Below are 24,117 nucleotides of genomic sequence, written 5' to 3' on the forward strand. Positions count from 1 at the left end.
CTAGGTTACACAAACTAGGACCTTCCTGGCTACCCCTAAATTCTAGGGTCAGGGCTGGGGGTGAGTCGCTAAGAACAGAGGAAGTCTCCATTCACACAGCACTGCTGTACGCCACAGGCGTCTTCTAACCTGCACAGGCTTTTGTGTAGCCACACAACTCCAAGCAGGTGGCAGGAGAAACTAAGTGTCACCTGTGGCCAGAGTGAGACCAGGTGGCTGCTGCTCCCAATTCGAGGCCTGCCCTTGTCAAAGGTAAAAAGAGTCTATATCCTCTCAACCCAACTCTGTCCCACTGTGTCCTGAGCAGCGGCCATCCCACGGGGAGTGTGCTGGGAAGGAGCCTGGTCTGGTCAGCTACAGGCAGCAGGCTGTGTATTGTCTGTGAAGGACTTGAGAACAATGAGAAACTGCCCACAATACACCTGCTTCCACAGGCACAGGTGCTGAGCAAACCCCCGCCGGCTGGACCAGGACCCCCCCCTTACCTCAGTCATTTCTTAAAAATACTATATGCCTGGATGGTTAGCATGCTTCAAAATATTACCAGAGAGTTATATGCAAAAAAACCAACAACTACAGGTAGGCTAGGAAAAACCATAAATGTGGACCTAATATGTAACCATGGAGTTCAAAGGCATCTAGCCAACAAGATGAGGCCTGTCAGGCTGCTGGAGAGACATGCTGCTGTGACAATGTCCCGAAAGAAGCATGCCCCTTGCTCATCCAGTATAGGAATCAGATGAATATAATACAGATAATTTTCTACCTGCTAATTATAGTCAATTTTACATCACTGCCAGGTAAATTAGTGGTAATTTCTAATGTTCTAGGTAAACCAATAAAAATGGTACCCAAAGGGATCAAAATCAATTTCGTTGACCAAAAGTCTTAAAATATGAGTCAGCATATTTCTTTTAAAATAAGCAAAACCTGTAAAACGCCTGTAAAACCAGCACTTTGGGAGGCTGAGGTGGGCAGATCACGAGGTCAGGAGTTCGAGACCAGCCTGGCCAATATGTCAAAACACCGTCTCTACTAAAAATACAAAAATTAGCTAGGCGTGGTGGCAGGCACCTATAGTCCCAGCTACTCAGGAGGCTGAGGCAGGAGAATCACTTGAACCCGGGAGGCGGAGGTTGCAATGAGCCGAGCTGAGATCGTGCCACTGTACTCCAGTGTGGGCCACAGAGCGAGACTCTGTCTCAAAATAAATCAATAAATAACTATAATGAAATAAGCAAGACCCCCCCAAAATTCTAGAAGTTAACAAGAAGCCAGTAACAGCTTTGAGGGTATTTTGGGAACCCTTTTCTAATGATGATTACTTCAATTTATCCAGCAAAAGACTATAATTTAGCTTTGTAGTCTCAAAGACAAACCACAGGCATTAGCAATTACTCTGTTTATAGATTTTTTTTAAATGATGAACCTATTGATTTTAAAAGTATAAAATGCTACAATTTCACACCAGGTCGAAAGGGCTCTCACCTGGTCTGTGTACAAAAGTCTACCTGGCCAGAGGAACCTTTGAAATGAATTAGCAATTTAGAAGGGCTAGATACGTTAGAGAAGTGAGTTATGTTGTAAGTCAAATGAAAAAGAAATAAGGCAAGCTTGCCAAAGTCAAAACGATCTTATTTTTCATCCACTGCTCTCAAGCGGGAGCCTCTCCAGTGAGGGGAAGCTATGGCTTTACAGCCCTCTGGGCACGTCTCAGGCCCAGACAAAGCAACTGACATTACCCAACAGAGGAGCCCCGGCCAAGGCAACCCTTTCCACTCAACTGGATCAAACGAGCCAAGGACTCTTCCCTCATCTGGAAATGCTTATCCTGGCTTCCATGCCGGGACGCAAAGGAGGACAGAAGTGCGCACAACTGGCAGCCCTGCCAGCACAGGTGCCACTCACTCATATCAGGCATCTGGCAAGAGCCTTCTCAGGGGTACTTTATTATCATCTTAATTTTATATACATCCACAGTCACTTTTTTTTTTGGTTTTAGAACTAGATGCTAATTTATCATCTTAGTTTTCTTTTTTAAACATCTCTGTGACAGACTCAGCACTTGTTCTGCCAGCCTCACACACATCTCTGGGTACCCTTGGGCAAGCAAGACCAAGGCCAGGGCCAGGGCCAGGCAGCACAGGAGCAGCAAGCTTGTTCCCGACAGCATGGCTCTCACACAGCATCCTCCCTCCTTTCCTCTGGTGGGCTCAGCTGTTGACATCCCCAGCTACATGAACCTCTCCAAATGGCCATCTCTCCACCCCTACCCCCATCTTGTTCCTCAGTCCCTGAGCACCCCATTTTAAATCTTCCCAGGCTTCTGCGTGAACTACTTAAACAAAAAAATCACAAAATCAGGTCCCCCTAGAGCTGTGGGGACCTCTTGGAGATCCTCTAAGCACCACTCCACCCACCCGAGAGACAGCAGGGGGACAGAGGAGCCTCCAACTCCCATCTAAGGACTCCACACATCACACACAGTCACCCTCTGCCTTTTACCATATGAGAGGCTGTGTGTCATGAAACCTCACTTACGTTTCCTATTGGTTTTCAGGAACATTCTCTTAAAAACACTGGAGTTGTTTCCAGTTGGGAGATATAGGTGTAAGACATACACTGTATACTAAAGACAGCACTGAGATGCAACTACACCTAGAGTAGCATGACTGAAAAAAGACAATTAATTGTTGCACGAACATTGAAGAAAGGCCCAAAGATGAATTGAGAGCAGGTGGGGCAATGTTAGAAGCAGATACTTAAAGGCTTGATGGTCCAATAGCTCTCAGATCAGTCTTAGAAAATCAATGCAGGACTTCCATTGAGAAGACATACACTCCCTCAAGATGCTACCCTATTACAATGGTGTACTTTCACTTTTAGAACAGCTACAATCTAAGCTTCTATATATTCTGACAAGTTTTACACTAGAGAGCCACCTCCCCTTGCCAGGCACAGACATGGTGTGTGGAAGATGGTCTGAGGTGAGTCAAATGAGACTAAAATGGTTCCATGTATGACAACCAAAATTCATCTCAACAACCAGCAATTCAAATGTCTTAAGGCTAGAATATACCATTGTTATTTTGAGGTGTTTATGAAATGAAGGAATTCCATGTTGAATTAGTAGCATAATGAATTTCTGTACTCTTTGCCAGCCACTGGTCCTAAGTTCTTTTAAGCAACAGCCCTTTCCCCCACCTCCTTCAGGAAGCCAGGAGATGGCCCTTTCGGAAAACTCCGCTCCCCTATGATGAGCCCACTCCTGGCATCTGAAGTGAGAAAATGTTGTCACATGTAGGACTGCCTCTCTCACTGCAGAGTGCTGAGTTCACTTGCCCCTGCCCACCTTCCCAGTGTCCCCAGGGAACGATGTCACCCCTAGCTGAAAAACACTGTCATTCCCATCCACATTCCCCCATATGTCCCTGGGTATTCAGCTGATGCCAATGTCATGCTCCTCTCTGGACACCACTGGGTCGCTGGCAGGGTTTCACCTTCTCCATTATAGAGAGGGAGCACCTATACTTTGGCTGACTTCTAATGTGTCTATTGCTTATGGGCTAGCTAGCTGGCTACCCACTGAAAATTCATCATGCTGTAATTTCAAATGAAATCCCTTAATTTTCTCCAAAAGCCTTTCAGGGTAGTCTTTACTTTGGGTGACCGCTTCTTGGACCAGAACCATTTTTTTTTTTCCACATCTTTAAATTTAGTGATTTTTTTTTTTTTTTTTTGAGAATTTTAATTTTACTCGAGCTTTTTCATCTCCTTTGGAGGAACACAGCTTAGATTGCTCCTAGGCCATCTCTGGGGATACATATCCTGCAACATTTGAGCAGAGCCAATAGAGCAACCCAACCAGCCCTCAGCCACACAGTCCAGCACCCTAAAGCGCCACACACAGATCCAGTGTTCTGCCACTTCTAGGTTTATTTCATCCTCACATGTATAATGCAGTCAAGAGGACCACTTTTCATGCCAAAGCAAAATGTATACTTTTGGATTAAAAATAGAATGATGGTGATTTTATCACTTTTATTATTATAACCGTTACTGTCACAATACCAAACCACGGAGTTCTGGCCAGGCACCCTAAGTGTCTTACATGCGTTACATTACTTAATGGTTTACAACAAAAGTATTAGTCAGAAACGTTCATTAAAGATAAGACACAGCCAAAGAATCTGCTGGGAATGAACTGTGGGCCACTCACATGGCACTGTGAATATACACCTTCTGCTTCTATGAGCTGAAGGGCAAGTAAGCCTTTTCCTCGTCATGCAAAAATGCAGGCACCTGGGGCAGGACATGAGGCTGCTCCCCAAGATTAAGACATTGACATTGAAACATGAGGGCTGATGCTCTACAGAAGCAAATGATGCAGCAGTTGGTGTAAATAACCTAATTACAGTATCCCCTCGTTCCAGGGCCTTGGATCAAAAGAGTTAAATGGTTCACAATGATACTGTAAATGGCATTTTTTCCTAAAAATTTACTGTATCTAGTGTCATAATAAAACTGTTTAGTAAAAAAAGATAGAATCAAAACTCTTCTGCCTGTTATGTTGGAAATTAGCGTAATATCTACAATACTGAATATATCTCATTGGCAATGAGAACAGCTGATGAAGACTCCTCCTAATGTGTGCTGTTTCTGATGGTACCAACACTGACACTTTCCACAAAAATCCAGTGAGTTACAAACTAGAGGAGAAGCAACTTTAACAGGGCCACCCCTTCCGTGCAAGACCCTGCTGCAGTTCTGGACAGTCCCTGACTGAAGGGCCTGCCTTTCAACTTGAAATCTACATTGACCACTGGAATATGAACGTGTTTCTATTATGAGATGAATGTGATTGATTAAATGGCCTTGATTAGGTATCTTACCTTGGTCTTAAAATTTGTTATCTGTTTTCTTCATTGTATGTGTTTATTAATACCAGTAAAAACAGATTATCACACATCTTCCATAAAATGACTGTGATAGAAATGTCACTGAGTGTGTACGATGATACACCACCTGCAGCAGCATCCTGGAATATTACATCATTCTAAGTGCAGTACAGGGCAGCTGGGTTCAAATCCAACTTGACTGGTGTGGGCTCCCACAAAAGCTGTTACCAGTGAAGGCGAAAAAAATAAGAATTTGCTCTACTAAAGGAATAAAAAATGAAGTTACAAAACACTTAAATCACATTAATTCCTTCACAGGCCTTTGTCATGCAAGTGTGTAATTTTAATCTATTCTCTTCCTCGGGTGATGCAGTACCGTGTAATAATTATTCCAATAAAAATTTTATTTGTCACATATACCTTTTTCAGAAGACTTTAAACCACAACATGACCTGACGTGTTTTGAAATACCAACCCTCTCAAAGTACCTTATTTCAATCAAATGTGATGAAAGAGAGTAAATACAAACATGCAAAGGGGGTGTGACCCAAACGGGTGTATGTCAGTGTGACTCTCAAACAGCAATCCTCATGGTCACCTAACTCGTATCAGAATCAGGCCCAACAGTAGACGGGGTATTTTTTATAACACTACATACTTTGCCTCATATGCTAACAGGCATTCAGCATTGGTAACATTACAAACATTTACTGTAGTTCAGTCTTGTTAATACATAATAGACAAGTTTATTTGTTCACCTAAAGTTGCTTTAACAGCATAATTCTATAAAAATGAAGATTTATCTAAGCCATACAAAAGTAGCTTAATGGAAAAGGCCTAGTAATTTAAATGTTTTCATATAAGGAACATGATGCACACTACAGTATCTACGCATCACCTTCAAAATGTAGGAAGGTATATTAATTTCACATATTTAATGTATTATATAAATGTATTTAACAATCTATCAACTTCTGACATTCTAAAGAATTAAAAATTAAGTCTAATGATTATAAAATGCTTCATCTAAGTTTTCTCAAGGTCAGAACAACTGCCTAGGCCAGGGAGACTGAGCTCCACTGACTCGGGCAGGTCTCAACCCCTGCTACACTGGCCTCATTCACGACTAAATCAAAGCCTCCAATACACGTGACGTAGGATGAGGAATAACAGACAAGACTTCAGCATGTTCTCACCGTGTTCTCTCTATTGTACCTGACAGCAGTACTAAGTAACAACTCAAGCAAATAACTGGACCAAAATTATGGTAACAGAACAACTCATTAAAAACTCTTTAAAGCAAAAATCTCAACTTAAGTGAAAAATGTTTAATATTCTTCTTTGGAACTTTAAACAACCTTTTGTTTAATTTTCTAGAATTTTAACCTGAACTTGGACAAGAAAGAAAAAAGGAAAAATAATTTGTATAAAATTTGCCTTTTCATATTTCAGTAAGCTCCTAAATGTTTCAGTAAATAATTCTTACTGCAATTTCTCAAGTGTGTCCAAACATAACAAATGCCTAGTTACCTACACGTATCAAACTGTAAACCAGCCCCAGTCCCACCATCCGTGAGCAGGTCTTGACCACTATTGAGTTGGTTTGAGTTACTACGGAAAATCCCACTTGGAGAAGTGGTCGCTATCTGCACCATCACTGAAGATTCAGAGCGGCAAGTCGCAGAGCTCTCTGAGCCCTCACAGGTTGCCCAGATCCCTGACCTTCCTCCATGAAAGCCTACCCTCCTCTAATGAGGGGAAACAACTGAGGCATATCCCTCCCTCCTGGGGACCATGGCAGAGACCTGGTCAGAAGTGCTGCCCCTTCTGAGTCAGCAAGAGTAAGGGGCCTGTCCATCCCTTGCCTCACTACCCTGTTGTTCCAAAAAGGCCCCCAGTTATCATCTCCTCTTAAATATGACAAAAACAGGACTCATGTCTACAATGAGAAAAACAGCATCACAGAGAACCAAATGACGAGAAATTAAAACTCCAAAGATCTAAGAAGGTAATCCCTAAAAATCAGGAAACCAAAACTACCTCTGAACAAAAAAGTGTCACACCTACATCCTGTGGCTATTTGTTTGTGGCAAGAGCAAAAAAGTTAGGTTTGATAATGAAGTCTAGGTGTCATGTTATAATGGTGGCAGGCAGCAGCCTCAAATGACTATTATTTTGCTGTCATATATTCTGCAAGTCCAGAACACAGGAGTCATATTACAATGGTAGTTCTGGCTCACCTCAACACTCAAGTAACTGAAAATGTGCCAGAATTTAAAGGACCAAAGTCATGAAATGGATGAGAACAAAGAAATCTTTGGCTTCCTCCATGAGCCTAGGTCTGGAAGCAACAGGAATCAGGTGTGGTGTGTGAGTTGCCCTCCACCCCACCCAGGATGTCAGCTCAACTGACGCTGTGTCCTGTCAGAACCAACGCAGACTTACTTCCATGCGAACTCTTACAGTGTGAGGGCTACACAGAACAAAACATTCTTAAGACAGATTTTAAGAACTATGAAACTGCATTAAGACTGAAGTATATCTGTACATGTACACACTGTGTGTGTGTATAAAAAGTGCTCAAATAAACTAACAGTGCACTGTTTGTCCATTTCATGAATCTGAGATAGCCAAGAGGCCCTAAAGCACCTGCACCGGCGGCGGGCACCAATGCTGTGCTTATGAAGTCTGAGCGTTACTCACACTGCAGCGTGGGCAGCTAAATGGCCTTCACACCAATGCCATGGTTATTATTATTATTATTATTTTACCTCATTCTCAGTTAAGGATGCAGAAGGAGATGAACTTTTGCTAAACCCAAGAGCTGAAGATGCTGCCGTGGAAGCCCGATTTCGCTTCTTCAGTGGTTTGCATGCATCAGACAGATTTTTCGTTGCTGTAAAATAATTTTGGTTTGTAAAGTTTCAAATCATAAATCCTCAATCTTTTTACTGCTTTAAAATTACCCCTCAAATAAGTGAAGTTCTAAAGATGAATCTTCTGAGGTCCTTTGTCCTTCTGGCTTAACTTATCATGGAACAAAAGCAGAGAAACTGTACAATGAACCCCATGTCCTTGCTACCTGGCCCCAAAAAACATCACCCTGGGGCCAGCGTGGCTCCATCCACACCTGGTTCCACGTCCCCCTGCCAGATTATTCTGAAGCAAATCCCAGACATATAATTTCATCCATAAAAAGTTTAGCACAAATCTCTAAACATAAAGTCTTACATGTAACCACAATACCACTCTCATACTTAAAAGTAACAGTGTTCTTATATCAGTCAGCGTTCAAATGTCCAATTGCTCACAAAGTTTTTTTTCTAAAAGAGTCTGTTTAACTGTTGTTTAAAAACCGGTCGAACACCTCATGCAAAACAAGAAAAACAGAGCCATTTCTAATCTCCACTCACTCTCTTCCCCCAGGGTTTTGTTTTCCTTTCTAATTAAGAGCTGGAGAAGGTATGACTTCTTCGATAAGGGAGAAAACAGGTATTTCAAAAAGATAAGTAAAAGGTAAAAGGAAGTGTGACTTCCCCTCTTACTGTTTTTAAAGTTATTAGTTTCTTTAGATGTGAAATATAAATAACAAGTCCTAACAGTGAGCTTACATACACAGAGGGTCAGGGTACCAAAAGGTGACAGAATCTACAGTAGCAACTGGCACCATCAAGAAAGAAACCTGAAAACTTCTGGTTGAAACCACTTTTCCAGTAAAAATTTTAATTGAAAATAATAGAGCCAAGTAAAAAGTAACTTCAATAAAATTTAGCCAAATACTTCAAAACAACATACACATTAAAACAGTTTATTTTTCAACTGCAGAAGAACCTCCTTTCCTTTTTATTCAGTCCTAGCTTAATTGTGGATCCCTCCCCTGCCCTGTTCCCCATCACCAGCCCCAGCCTGCCCCTTTCACACTCTCAGCCCACCCACCCAGCCCAGCCTGAGCACCCAGAAGCCAAGAAGGAAGGGGCGCTGACCACATTACCTGCCTGGCTCTTGAGCGAGGAGGCTGCCTCCATGGCCTTGTAAGAGCTTGTTCTGGCCGTTTTGTCAGTGATTGTGTCTCTCTATTATTTAAAAAAAAAAAAAAAAAAAAAAGAAAAGAAAAAAAAGAAAAAAAGAAAAAGAACAAAAGGAAAAGAAAGGAAAAAAAATCTCCTCATGTGAATGAACACAGGTTGCTGAAAAGTTTCGTGGCAGAAACTCCTTCCTTTGGAAATGTGTTCCGCACACACAAGTCATCCGTGGTTGCCCAATTTCAGACATTTTTTCACAATCTGGACTGATTCTTTCTTCGCACCTCCCGCTCTCGCATCTGTCAGGAGGGCGAGGTGGGCGGGGCCACGCCAAGACCTGCTGCAGTCATGTGGTTAAGATACCTGATACGAGTCGTATTCAACATGCACCTAGACTCTCCACTGAACCCAAAGCAGAGCATGAACATGGGGAAAAAATCGATCCTTCTATTCAAGAGGCACCCAATCAAGTTAGACTCAGCCCTGCTAAGTCAGGGCCAATATTACTAGTATCACTACACTGAGGATTTCCATATTTTAGACAAACTCCAGATACACCTAATATACAAAGATCATCAGTAAAATATGTCACAAGTGAGAAAAGCAAAAAAAAAGAGAGAGAGAGAGAGAGAGAGAGAGAGAAAGAAAAGGGATCATGAAGCTTTTATTAAGGGCTGAGATTCCGAAGGGTGTGGCTGAAAATGCCCTGCCCCCACAGCACTAGAGCAGCGCTGCCCAGGGGAGACTTGCCATCCCAGGAGGCAGACTCCCAATCTCACTCATCTGCCTGGAACCAGGGCTGGTGAGACAGGATGCAGTGGGGTGGGATGCAGAGGATCATGGACAAGGTGAAAGGTGAATGCCCAGCATATCAGAAGTGCTCAGTGCACACTGGGAGTCATATGTGATATGGCTCAGGTTTATAAAAACCAGATCCAAGGAGACACCACTACTACTTTTTATCACGTGCTATCTCCTGAGATAAGAGCTAATAAAACATTACTAGCCACTTAATGTAAATTTGATATTTTGAGTGTCCAGGGTCACACATTTTTTAGGTATATCATTTACACAAATATTTCAAAGCAACCAGTTTCAGTATGATTGCTGGCAAAGGACTGCTTTAATAAAAGGTAACCTGGCCAGGCGCAGTGGCTCACGCCTCTAATCCCAGCACTTCGGGAGGCCAAGGCAGGTGGATCACTTGTGGTTAGGAGTTTGAGACCAGCCTGACCAACATGGTGAAACCCTGTCTGTACTAAAAATACAAAAAAAATTAGCTAGACATGGTGGCATGCACCTAAAATCCCAGCTACTTGGGAGGCCGAGGCAGGAGAATCGCTTGAATCCAGGATGCGGAGGTTACAGTGAGCGGGGACTGCACCACTACACTCCAGCCTGGGGAACAAAGCAAGACTCCCTCTCAAGAAAAATAAAAGTAATAAAAATAAAATGGTGACCAGAGCAAATATTAAGTGCATGCTTCCTGGTAACTACACACCTTAGTGACTACAGGTGAATCTGACCTAGTTTACTGCTGAACACCTGATCAGTCAACAACCTCACCTGATGGCAAGTGCCCCAGAAGAATGCTCTGTTGGCCAGAAAACTGGGCCAGGAGCTGCCTGCTCCTCTCAACTACAAATACAAATGTAAAGAAATAAGATAGATGATACAGTGTCCACATATTTACAACTTAGCAATATGTGAGATTTATTTTCCATTCTTTGAAATAAAATTTAAAAAGCATTTTAATTTAGATCAGTGAAAGACAGGATAAAGCTTTATTCAAAATTACAAATCTACAACTGCTCTGCCAGAACTAATTTTTTTGTTTTGATTTTTTGTTGTTGTTGTTGTTGTTGAGACGGAGTCTCCCTCTGTCGCCCAGGCTGGAGTGCAGTGGCGCGATCTCAGCTCACTGCAACCTCCGCCCAGGTTCAAGTGACTCTCCTGCCTCAGCCTCCCGAGTAGCTGGAATTACAAGCACGTGCCACCATGCCCACCTAATTTCTGTATTATTAGTAGAGACAAGGTTTCACTATGTTGGCCGGGCTGGTCTCGAACTCCTGACCTCAGGTGATCCGCCCACCTCGGCCTCCCAAAGTGCTGGGATTACAAGCGTGAGCCACCGCACCCAGCCAAAACTATTATCAAATTAAATAGAAATTCAAACAAAGTACAAAGTCAAGTCTCAGTTCATGAGAAAGTTAACTGGACATCTGAGACAGGTGAAATGAATGGAACTACTCCACTAGGAAAAGGGCTCACGTCTTCTACAGGCATGGGCACCAGATGCTAAACAAAATAACCCAGGGCCTCTTTAGATATATGGACCCTGGTTGGTTTCACTCCCCTGCAGGTACCAGGCAAACACATGCTGGCAGTAAGCAAGGAGCACAAGGACCTGGGCTTGGCTTTGTATCTATGTTGCCCTTTTCCTGCACAGGTTGTTTAGTATTCCCATTCAGTGAACAATAACATGAATTACTAATGAACTAAATGAGTCTATAAAATCTAGGTTCAATGCCTTTAATGAATTTTTGACATTTTATTTATTGACATGTAACACATTATCTCTAATGGACTTTCATGCCAGTTCATTACTTACACCCTGAATAATAAGCCCTATAGATAGGTTATGGGGTTTTTTTTGGTTTTTGGTTTTTTTTTTTTTTTGAGACAGGATCTTGCTCTGTTGCCCAGGCTGGAGAGCAGTGGCACAATCTCAGCTCACAGCAACCTCTGCTTCCCAGATTGAAAAGATTCTCCTGCCTCAGCCTCCCTGGTAGCTGGGATTACAGATGCACACCAACACGCCAGGCTAATTTTTTGTATTTTTAGAACGGGGTGTCACCATGTTCGCCAAGCTGGTCTCAAACTCCTGACCTCAAGGGATCCACCTGCCTCAGCCTCCCAAAGTGCTGGGATTACAGACGTGAGCCACCACACCTGGCCCAAGAAGTCATTTTTAATGACAATTTTGTATAATCTAAAAAACAAGTATTACTCAAAGCATTTGGATGTCTGTTTTCTTGGAGAGCAACATATCATTGGTTTCTGTGATAATATCCCTGGCGGGTAAGAACTTGCTTTGTTAGGCAGCCTTTCTCAATGAGGTTCTGTGAGAAAAGCAAGCCTTCTGCTGAATACCAGCCTGGGAGGAACTGAGTGCACCATCATCTGCATCTCATGTGTGCTCCCATGCAGGAAAATGGTGGCACCAAGAGTCACGCGGCACACACTCTGACAGGTCAGGCAAACCTGGAACATAATTACCTTCCGAAGACTGTGCTTGTCCGTCCTGAGTCTTTTCCTGGGTGTGTCTTCAGCTTCAAGATCTTCTGTAGGGTCCTGTGTCCTCTTTGGGTGGTTTCTTTTTTTCCCATTTATGTTACCTTGGAATGGGAGATGGGGAAACCATACATGAAAACCACTCCAAAACCTGCCTTCGAAGCACTGTAAGAACCTACCCAGGGCATTCAACATACAGATCCAGCCCATGATGGGTTTCCTGTAACCCTGCTGATTTCCAGGGCTTATGTCTTACAGATCAAATCTCTTTACAACAAAAAACTGTCAACTGTATTTAACCTTAGAGATTATATTAGCATGTTATAAATATACATATATATGTACACACACACACACACACACACATATATATATATATTTTTTTTTTTTGAGATGGAATCTTGCTCTGTTGCCCAGGCTGGAGTCCAGTGGCACGATCTTGGCTCACTGCAACCTTTGCCTCTCAGGTTCAAGCAATTCTCCTGTCCCAGACTGCTGAGTAGCTAGGATTAGAGACATGCACCACCATGCCCAGCTAATTTTTGTATTTTTAGTAGAGACGGGATTTCACCAAGTTGGTCAGGCTGGTCTCAAACCCCTGACCTTGTGATCTGCCCACCTTGGCCTCCCAAAGTGCTGGGATTACAGGCATGAGCCACCATGTTCGGCCTTATAATTATATTTTAATATATTAAAGCATTAAATTAAAATATAAACCAGTATTTTATTTTATTTATTTATTTATATGTTTTGGGAGACAGAATTTTGCTCTTCTAGCCCGGGCTGGAGTGCACTGTCGCGATCTTGGCTCACTGTAACCTCTGCCTCCCGATAACCCAGTATTTAAAAAAAATCTTTTCCTTACTAATATTCAAAGACTTGTGGAATTTAAGTTGCACTTTGAAAAAAAATGTAACTTGCTGGTCAGGCAGGATGGCTCATGCCTGTAATCAATCCCAGCACTTTGGGAGGCTGTGGTGGGCGGATCATGAGGTCAGGAGATCAAGTACATCCTGGCTAACACGGTAAAATCATGTCTCTACTAAAAATACAAAAAATTAGCTGGGCATGGTGACATGCACCTGTAGTCCCAGCTACTCGGGAGGCTGAGGCAGGAGAATTGCTTGAATCCAGAAGATGGAGGTTGCAGTGAGCCGAGATCACATCACTGCACTCCAGCCTGGGCAACAGAACAAGACTCGTCTCAGGAAAAAAAAAAAAAAAAAAAAAACTTGCTACTTCTTAAACATTTCTTTAAAGAACCATGTTAGGTAGTAACACAACATTTATAACTGCAAACTAAGGAATTCCTTGATGTTTGCTCAGCTCAGCCATGGGTTAGGCGTTCACAGAAATAGTAGCTAATCCAAGACCTAAGGCATCCAAACAATACAGACCTAAGATGGTAAGGTGTGAAATAAGAGTACAAATTCTAGAGAGATGATTAATTTCAACATGCCAATGTTTATTTTAAATACAAATCTAATATCTTCATTTGCATGACTGCTTTACAGAGGCTCAGGGTTTTTATTAATGGGCTGTTCATAAAACATCCTGCAGAAGGACACAAGCCCCACTACTGTCGGGACAGAAGACACCAGCAAGAGTGCTAAATTCCACAGTGTCCAGCAAGGCCTCAGGCAGAGGCACAAGAAAGCGTCCATGCCCTGGTGCCAAAGCGTTTACAGAGCCTCACCTCGGGCCTAGGCCTGAGGCCAATGCTAAAGAAGAGTCAGCAGCCAGAGTGTGGGGCCCTTACCAGCTGCAGCTCCGGCCTGGTGTGATGGGGGCCAGGCAAGCAGCCCTCATAAAGCTCCACTCCTGGCCAATACCATTGCAGGCTGGCGCAAAGGCAGCCTAGGGAAGAGGCCCATGGAATGGTCGGCAGCAGGACCCACTTAGCCACACTGGCAGGCATAGGCACCACATGGCACAGCCAATGAAACTCTCAAGGACACCCTCAGCAGGTCTGCCCTCAGAACATTTGTTCATGGACACAATGACAGCCTGGCGCCTCAATTTCCCACAGGCAAGGTCCTTGACACAGCTCATCCTCAACACAGCACCTCCTAAGCACCTCTCCATTCATCCAGAATGAGGTAGCAGCTGTTACTTATAGAAACAAGCAACAGAGGCATCTGTATGGATTTTTTTCCTTTTTCGTTTTGAGATGGAGTCTTGCTCTGTCAGCCTGGCTAAAGTGCAGTGGCACAATCTTGGCTCACTGCAACCTCTGACTCCCAGGTTCAAGAGATTCTCATCTTGATGCCTGTAATCCCAGCTACTCGGGATGCTGAGGCCGAGTAATCCCAGCCTCAGCCTCCCGAGTAGCTGGGATTACAGGCATTTACCACCAGGCCTGGCTAATTTTTTGTATCTTTAACAGAGATGGGGTTTCACCAAGTTGGCCAGGCTGATCTTAAATTCCTGGCCTCAAGTGATCCACCCACCTTGGCCTCTTTAAGTGTTGGGATTACAGGCGTGACCCAACGCGCCCAGACACCTGTGTAGATTTCTAACACTGAGGCCATGGGCACATGACACAGATGTGGTGCGCCATCTTAGTTGTTTGCACCAGGGTCACCCTAAAGTCAGGATTAAAGGGAACCTGCACACACCTGACACATACTGTGGGCAGAAACTCACCTGTCACTTGTATCCATTAAGCACTCAGCAAAATATAACACAATCAAATTTATGCTTACACTTTGAGGGTAAGCTGAATCTAGCTTCAGGAAGAGCCAGCTGATTTTTAAATAAGCCAGTCATTTAAAAGAAACACATCTCTAAATTTAGTGTATTGATAGAATAAGGTGTATCTTCTTTTAAAGAAAATAGGAAAGTCCTCAATATCCTTGCTATTCTAAACTGTAGTATTTGCAATGAACACTGAGCAAATTGAACACAATTCAAGATTAATGAGATAGTTAATAAAGAGATCTAGAAACACCTAAATCAAGACGAAAACATCAGAGAAAGGTGACAGCAGGTTCATGTGGCCAGACCCCATCACTTCTGGGCCCCAACCTCTTTTTAGGTGAATCTTAAAACACTTCATGTTTGGCCTCTCCAAAGCTCCTCAATGACGAACCTTCAGAGATACGGCACTTTTTTTGCATTTTAAATTGATGCCCAAATATGCCACAGTTATTTTTACATTCAAATGTCAGTTTTCTACAATTTGTGTCCAGCACACACATATCACAAATCTAACCATTGTTACACATCTCCAAATCATCTTACAGTGTCAACTCTCCTCCTCTTGCCACTGCTCAAAGCAAAGCAGCACTTTTTGTTTTTTAAGCCCAAGGCCTAGGAACAACCAAAGGATGCTTGAATTCAAGGTCAGTCCAGTCACTCTTCTTGCCCTACAAGCACTCAGGCAAACAGGCCAGGAGCTGCCCAGACTCAGGCCCCCTGAGGTGCAGACTACAGCCAAACCAGGAGGGTTGCTCTGAGAAGCATGGGAAGTGCGGCCTCCCTGGAAGTAAAGGCCTGAAGGCTGACCCTACCACACCATGTAAGCCTGGAATTGGGACCACACAGAACAGCTCTCATGAGCCAGGAAACACAGACGGCAGAGGCTGTTTTTACTGTGACTAAACGCCAACTGGACTGCTGGCCCAAACCCCACGGGTCAGAAACGGGGAGAGTGGACACACTGCCCTACAATTCCAAGACCAGAGCTCAGCTTGCTACACTACACCCATCAACCTAAGTGGAGGACATCAGCATAGCACAATGTTTACCAGAGTCTTCTTCAGCCTGGACAGGGGCCACCAGGGCAAACTTGGTGTTGTAGCGGGCTCTCTGCTTCTCACTCAGCAGACTCCACTGTGACCTGAGCAGCTCTTCAATCTCCTCACCTGAAGCATCTGGGTGCTCGGCCACCACCTGTGGGCAAGGGAGAAGGTATACTAAGAAGTTAAATCCATAAAACTCACCGGGTTTTGTTTTGCATGAAACCAAATGCATGACCCTTTAGAACTCAGTGCGTGGCTTTTTTATTCCCACATCAAGGAAATATGTCCATAAAAGCTTCAAAGAAAAATAGCGCTTAACTGATGCTGTGACTCACTGAAAACTCATAAATAAGAATGGTGCTGGTGAAAACAAATTCAACTCTACTTCTGTAAATGTTGGAAATGATAAATGACAAATATATATGCACACATAAACACACAAACACGCACTTTTCCAAAACCACTAACGCACTGTAAGACCCAGCCTCTAGGCACCCTTGAAAAATCAGCTGTAAAGCCAGTGCCACAGGAACACTGCCCCTGAGCATGGAGGTGGGCCCTGCTCTGTGTCCTCACTGGGCAGGGGTGAAGGCACATACTAAGGAGTGCGAGCTGGCTTCTGTCACAGCCCAGGCCAGCACATGGAGACAACCCTGCAGCACAGTCACGAGACAAGGCTTCCCTACCCTCCAGTCACACCAAGGCTGCCGCATCAGCACCTGGAGCATGCTAGAAATGCAGACTCCCAGGCCCCACCCCAACCTGCCTACCAGGAATCTGCACTTTCACAAGGTCTCTAGGTGATACACAGCCACACTGAATTCTGATCCTGGGGCCTTGGCTGCCCGTGGTAATAACCTGAGGGTTTCAAAAGCCATCGTGCTTAGGTCCCACCCAAGACCAACCTCACATGGCGGGTCTGGCCTCATGATTCAAAGGTTTCCCGGGGGTTGCTAATGTGTCCCCAAGTCCAAGAGCCACGATCTCAAGAGCGCGACACAGTGCCTGCCAGCCAGTTGTAACCCACCACCCGTTTCTGTTCAATGTCTGAAAATGCAGTAATATTTCAGACACAAAAATTACAGGAAATTCAAAGAAGTGCCCACAATGTTTTATTGGATCTCAGCCCCACACACTGTTCCCACACTGCCCGTGGCTGTCTTCCTGCCACAACAGCAGAGCTGAGCAATCAGGACAGAACCCTCATTGCCCTTTGGAAACAGTCTGCTGACTGCCTCGGCACCAACCAGGATGCTCCAGAGCCAGACTCGGCTCTGAGGTTGGCTCCTCTACTAGGTAGTTCAGTGGACTTGGGCAAGTGAAGGCACTGTCTCTGAAATGAGGGTAGTTAACACTCCACCTGGCAGTGGTAAGGCACCATCAGGTTAATGTTGGCCAGTTACCATTACCACCTGGACCTATCTATCACCTGCCCAGCCAACAGGTTTCTGCCCCCAAACCCAAACCCCTCATCACAAGACAGTCACTACAGAGGCTTCTTTTTCTTTCTTTTTTTTTTCCCGAGACGGAGTTTTGCTCGTTACCCAGGCTGGAGTGCAATGGCGCGATCTCAGCTCACTGCAACCTCCACCTCCTGGGTTCAGGCAATTCTCCCGCCTCAGCCTCCTGCGTAGCTGGGATTACAGGCACGCGCCACCGTGCCCAGCTAATTTTTTGTATTTTTAGTAGAGACAGGGTTTCACCATGTTGACCAGAATGGTCTCGATCTCTTGACCTCGTGATCCACCTGCCTCAGCCTCCCAAAGTGCTGGGATTACAGGCTTGAGCCACCGCACCCAGCTACAGAAGGCTTCTTACAGCTTCCCATGGCCCCACCATCTGCCCTCCTGCTGCCTGGATGAGTCATGTGCTCCACTCCCTCTGGTCCTCACCCTGGCCTGGACACTAACACCCACCAGTGCCCACCCACCACCTCTCTAGACTGGGGTAAGCAGCAACCTGCAGACACCCCCAGCCTAACCACCTAGGATCTCCCACGTCAAGGACGCCTTCTGCAGTTCCAGGTCTGGGTCTGACCTCCAGCACTGCACAAGTGTTCCCTGTGGGGTCCCCGTCCCCATCCCTGCATATGACTGCTCCTGCCACACCCCTCCCAACCGAGCAGGTCCTGTCCTGTCTGCTGCCCTGACCCACTCCATGAGCCTATCCACTCCCAACTTTTCAAGCTCCAAGGGCCTCAGCTCTTCATTCAGCAACAGTTTCTGCACAGGACTTCAGATCCACAGCACACCTGCCTCTCCTTTCCTCAAACACGGCACATTCCTTCGTGGGCCTACTGCCCTCCCACCCACCTCTGCCCCCCAGCAGCCACCACGACTCTAGAGCCCCCAGTTAGGATGAATCGTAACAGTGTCCTCTGCTGCTTCATCAAAGCAGAGTCCCAAGCTTCCTGCAATCACCCTTTCTTTTCCATCTAAATCCTGTGCTGGGCTGGGCAGCTCCACTCCTCAGCCCTCTTTATGTGCCCAACATGATTTCTGATTGAAATTTCAGCAACCAGTCTCCTGACTCTCAATCCCGTCCATCTACCTCCTGACACTCCCAACCCAAAAAGCCCTACTCCTGCAACCAGAGGGATCATAGCTCCCACTCCTTACTCCTAGGGTAAAATTGCAGCTGTTTAGCAAAGACTTCTAAGGTCCCGTGTGATCCAGCATTAACCTTCTCCCCACCTTCTCTCATCTAACAACTCAACACTGAAGCTATACAGGACACAGGTCCCAGCAGGCTGTGTACACATCAGGTTCCACCTCCTACTGCCCCCACAGGCCACACACACTCTCCCTCAAACGTTTCTTCCCCTCCCCCAGCTAACTTTGTTCCTTTAAGTTTCAGTGATGATGTTACTTTTGTTAATTCATTCAACAAGTATTTACACAGCACTCTGTATTAACGACAGGAGATAAAGCTGTGACAGAGCCACCATTTCTGCCACACAGTGCTTGCTGTCTGGGGTGAGCTGGCGGTTGCCTGCTCATGTTTCGTCTCTCATATTTTATGTTCCACCTGGCAGTGGTAAGAAACCATCAGGTTAATGTTAGCTGGTTACCATCAACCATCTGGACCTACCAGCTGCCCAGCCAATACAGGTAACCTCTGCCCCCACAGACAGGTTCTGTGAGGGAAGCCAGGAAGGTGTCATCATCACATTAGGCTAACAGAGCAATGACTCCTCATTGAAGTCTCCCAGCTTTACAGTGAAACCATATGGTATGATGGTTACAACTTCTAAAAGCACAAAAGCAGCTGGGCACAGTGGCTCACACCTGTAATCCCAGCACTGTGGGAGGCCGAGGCGGGCAGATCACAAGGTTAGGAGACCGAGACCATCCTGGCTAACACGGTGAAACCCTGTCTCTACTAAATGCAAAAACTCAGCAGGGCGTGGTAATGCTTGCCTGTAGTCCCTGCAGCTCAGGAGGCTAAGACAGGAGAATCGCTTGAACCTAGGAGGCAGAAGTTGCAGTGAGCCGAGATCACACCACTGCATTCTAGCCTAGGCGAAAGAGGGAGACTCCGCCTCAAATAAATAATTACACAAAAGTGCAAGCTCATGCACACAATTAGGGTCAGGTCCCAATTCTCCTACCTCCTGACTACATCATCTCACTGAAACCTTACAACTTTAAGTTCAGGCTAGCCAGCTATAAAACAGAGATCATTTATACCTACCTTATAAGGCCATTTTGAGGAGCAGATACACTTTTGTACCATAACACACTGGCAAAGTGGCTGACATGTGATAAGCACTCCATAGTGACCACTTCTTCATTTTTAACATAACAAAAACAGGCTGGATGCAGTGGCTCATGCCTATAATCCCAACATTTTGGGAGGCCTTAGTGGGAGGATCACTTGAGGCCACAAGTTTGAGACCAGCCTAGGCAACATAGCAAGATCCCATCTCTTTAAAAAATATATTTTTTTACTGGGAGGCCGAGGCTGGTGGATCATGAGGTCAGGAGATTGAGACCATCCTGGTCAACATGGAGAAACCCCGTCTCTACTAAAAATACAAAAAATTAGCTGGGCATGGTGGCACGTGCCTGTAATCCCAGCTACTCGGGAGGCTGAGGCAGGAGAATTGCCTGAACCCAGGAGGCGGAGGCTGCAGTGAGCCGAGATCACAACATTGCACTCCAGCCTGGGTAACAAGAGCGAAACTCCGGATTTTTTTTTTTTTTTAATTAGCTGGGCATGATGGCATGTACCTGTAGTCACAGCTACTTGGGAAACTGAGGTGGGAGCCTTGGAGTTCAAAGCTGTAGTGAGCCATGATTGCACCACTGCGTTCCAGCCTGGGAAACAGAGTTAAGATTCTGTCTCAAAAATAAAAATTTAAAACATACCACAAAACATGGAAAACCAAAGCTGACTAAAGCATTGCCAATCAATCGAAGACTCTACAAATTATACTGCAGTGTCTTCAGATCACATTCCCCTCCTCCATACCACCTGCTCCCTACAAGCCTTTGTTTTTTTTTTTGAGACAGAGTTTCACTGTGGCCCAGGCTGGAGTGCAGTGGTGTGATCTCTCAGCTCACTGCAACCTTTGCCTCCTGGGTTCAAGCAATTCTCCCATCTTAGCCTTCTGAGTAGCTGTGATTACAGATGAGTGCCACCACACCTGGCTAATTTTTGTATTTTTAGTAGAGATGGGGTTTCATCATGTTGGCCAGGTTGGGCTCAAACTCCTGACCTCAAGTGATCTGCCTGCCTTGGCCTCCCAGAGTGCTGGGCGATCCAAAGTGTGGACGTGAGCCACCGCTAACCCCCAACATCTTTTTAGAGTTTTCTTTTGCTTTCAGACTTCAGAGAACATGCTCCAAGATGGCCCCTCACCCCTCCATGAGCCCTGCCTCCTGGAGCTCAAGCCCCCACTATTGGTTATGGAGTAGCCAGTATTGCAGTACAGAAATGAATGCATATGACTCCAAGTCTAGGGCATAAAAGATATCCACCTTGCTCTCTCTTGCATTACTTGCTCTGGAGAAAGCCAGCCTCCATTGTGTTGTGAGGACATGCCAGCACCCCTGTGGAGAGGACCTCATGGTGTGGAACCGAAGCCTCCTGCCAGCAGTATGAGTAAAGTAGGTACCCTGGAAGCAGATCCTCACCACCAGTCAAGCCTTAGGATGATGTAACCCAGGTAACATCTTAAATGTAACTTTAAGAGACCCTGAGGCAGAACCACTAAGCTAAGCTGCTCCCCAATTCCCGGCCCACAGAAACTGTAAGAAGATAAATGCATGTTGCTGGTTTAAGCCACTAAGTTTTGAGGTAAGTTGTTATGCAATAATACATAACTAATACCAACGCATGTACAAAGAACTGAGACATAAAGCACTGGTCCCACTCTAATGGATGTGTAAAAATTAGGATCAGGTTGGGTGCAGTGGCTCATGCCTGTAATCCCAGCACTTTGGGAGGCTCAGGTGGATGAATCATGAGGTCAGGAGTTTGAGACCAGACTGGCCAATATGGTAAAACCCCGTCTCTATTAAAAATACAAAAAATTAGCTGGGCACAGTGGTGGGCACCTGTAATCTCAGCCACTCAGGAAGCTGAGGTAGGAGAATCAGCTGAACCCAGGAGGCAAAGGCTGCAGTGAACCAAGGTCGTGCCACTGCATTCCAGCCCAGTTGGCAGTGCTAGACTCTGTCTCAAAAAAAAAAAAAAAATCGATCAGGAAAGGTGGAAAAGACTTTAAAAATTAAAAACTCAGGCCAGCACAGTGGCGCATGCCTGTAACCCAGCACTTTGAAAGGCCAAGGTGGGCAGATCACCTGAGGTCATGAGTTTAAGACCAGCCTGGCCAAGATGGTGAAACTCCATTTCTACTAAAAATACAAAAACTAGCCAGGTGTGGTGGTGCACGCCAGTAGTCCCAGCTACTAGGGAGGCTCAGGACAGAGGATCGCTTGAACCCAGGAGGCAGAGGTTGCAGTGAGCTAAGATAGTGCTACTGCACTCCAGCCTGGACAAGGGAAAGAGACCCTGCCTCAAAAAAAATAATTTAAAAAAATTCAATCCCAACACTTTGGGAGGCTGAGGCGGGCAGATCACGAGGTCAGGAGTTCAAGACCAGCCTTGCCAGCCTGGTCTACAAATACAAAAAAATTAGCTGGGCGTGGTGGCACGTGCCCGTAATCCTAGCTACTCAGGTGGTGGTACGTGCCTGTAATCCTAGCTACTTAGGAGGCTGAGGCAGGAGAATCGCTTGAACCTGGGAGGCAGAGGTTGCAGTGAGACAAGATTGTGCCACTGCACTCCAGCCTGGACAACACAGCAAGACTCTGTCTCAAAAAAAAAAAAAAAAAAAAAAAATTCAGGCCAAACCAGGAATAGTGGCTCGCACCTATAATCCCAGCATTTTGGGAGGCCAAGGCAGGCGGACCGCCTGAGGTCAGGAGTTTGAGACCAGCCTGGCCAACATGGTAAAACCCAGTCTCTACTATAAATACAAACATTAGCCAGGCATGGTGGCGGGCGCCTGTAATCCCAACTACTTGGGAGGCGAAGCAGGAGAATAGTTTTAACCCGGGAGGCAGAGGTCACAGTGAGCCGAGATCATGCCACTGCACTCCAGCCCAGGCAACAGTACAAGACTACTATATCTTTAAAAAAAACAAAACAAAACAAAAACCTCAGGCCAAAAAAGCCTGTTAATGAAAATGCTGCTCATACTGGAGCCAGCCGGGTACAGCAGCTCATGTCTATGATCCCAGAACTGTGGGAGGCTGAGGTAGGAGGATCGCTTGAGGCCAGGAATTTGAGACTAGACTGGGCAACATAGCGAGACCCTATCCCTATAAAAAATAGAAAAGCGTCAGGCCTGTAATCCAGCACTTTGGGAGGCTGAGGTGGGTGGATCACGACGAGGTCAGGAGTTCAAGACCAGCCTTGCCAGCATGATGAAACCCCATCAATTAGCCAGGCATAGTGGCACCTGTCTACAGTCCCAGCTACTCAGGAGGCTGAGGCAGGAGAATTGCTTGAACTCAGGAGGCAGAGGTCGCAGTGAGCTGAGATCACACCACTGCACTCCAGCCTGGGCGACAGAACAAGACTCTGTCCCAAAAAAAAATAAAAATAAAAAAGAAAAGTTAGCCAGGCATGGTGGCACAAGCCTGTAGTCCCAGCTACTAGGGAGGCTGAGGTGGGAGAATCTCTTGAGCCTAGGGAGGTCAAGGCTGCACCGAGCCATGAATGCACCACTTACTCCAGCCTGGACGACAGAGTGAGACCCTGTCTCAAAAACAAAAAATCTTTATATATATATAAAGAAGTACAGTACATTTCTTCACTAGTAAGAAGCAAGCAAGCTAGAAAATGACTTCTAGACTGGGTGCAGTGGTTCACGCTTGTAATCCCAGCACTTTGGGAAGCCAAGGCAGATGGATCACTTGAGGTCAGATCATCAAGACCAGCCTGGCCAACAGAGTGAAATGCCATCTCTACTAAAAATACAAAAATTAGCCAGGCGTGGTGGCATGTGCCTGTGGTCCCAGCAACTCAGGAGGCTGAGGCAGGAGAACTGTTTAAACCCAGCTGGAGGAGGATGCAGTGGGCCAAGGTGGTGTCACTGCACTCCAGCCTGGTCAACAGAGCAAAACCCCATTTCAAAAAAAAAAAAAAAGAGAAAAAGAAAGAAAATGACCACTGAAGAGTCAGCAAATGTCAACAAAAGATGCTGACGTCAGCCTTCCATCTAAGGACCCTAGAAAAGGAAGGTCCAGGAAGCAGGAGGAAAGCTCCACCTGACTATCCCTCAAGGGTTGGCCACTGGTTTACTGACAACCAAACAAAAACCATCTTGTGTGCATCAGCACTCCTGAAAAAGAAAAAACAACCTAAAAAGACCTAGGTTATAGATGTAAGCAGGGAGGAGCTTCCTCAAGGTTAGAATTTCTTATTACAGAACAGTTAAAGAGTGCCCTAATAGTCATTGCCTTTTCTGGTAATATGAAATTCCTCCAACTCAGCCCTTGAGTCCAGCGGAGGGAAGAGAGGCCCCATGGGCATTATACCAATCACCCAGGGTGAGCAAGGCAGAGTGTTGGACACTAACACAGAACTCAATTTTTTGTAGTTTTTTTTTTGACAGGGTCTTGCTCTGTCATGCAGACTGGAGTGCAG

At 45.3% G+C, this 24,117-nt stretch overlaps 1 protein-coding gene across 9 annotated transcripts in view; it reads right to left on the bottom strand.

Moving 5' to 3' along the window:
* The window catches only part of NSD2 (nuclear receptor binding SET domain protein 2), a 104,075-nt gene that overhangs the window by 30,821 nt on the left and 49,137 nt on the right, over nucleotides 1-24,117 (bottom strand). For 5 of the 9 annotated variants that reach the window (XM_035294305.3, XM_035294300.3, XM_054253644.2 and 2 more), the window contains 4 exons: nucleotides 15,964-16,108; nucleotides 12,200-12,318; nucleotides 8,890-8,971; nucleotides 7,670-7,794 (listed from right to left, as the gene is read on the bottom strand). In XM_035294305.3, coding sequence (XP_035150196.3) covers nucleotides 7,670-7,794; nucleotides 8,890-8,971; nucleotides 12,200-12,318; nucleotides 15,964-16,108 — 471 coding nt within the window. Of the gene's footprint in view, nucleotides 1-3,722; nucleotides 5,120-7,669; nucleotides 7,795-8,889; nucleotides 8,972-12,199; nucleotides 12,319-15,963; nucleotides 16,109-24,117 lie in introns of those variants that run through there. The other 4 variants (XM_078367718.1, XM_035294306.3, XR_013533231.1 and 1 more) reach the window with 3 other exon arrangements.

Source organism: Callithrix jacchus, chromosome 3 (genome assembly GCF_049354715.1).
Source record: "Callithrix jacchus isolate 240 chromosome 3, calJac240_pri, whole genome shotgun sequence".
Lineage (NCBI taxonomy): Eukaryota > Metazoa > Chordata > Mammalia > Primates > Cebidae > Callithrix > Callithrix jacchus.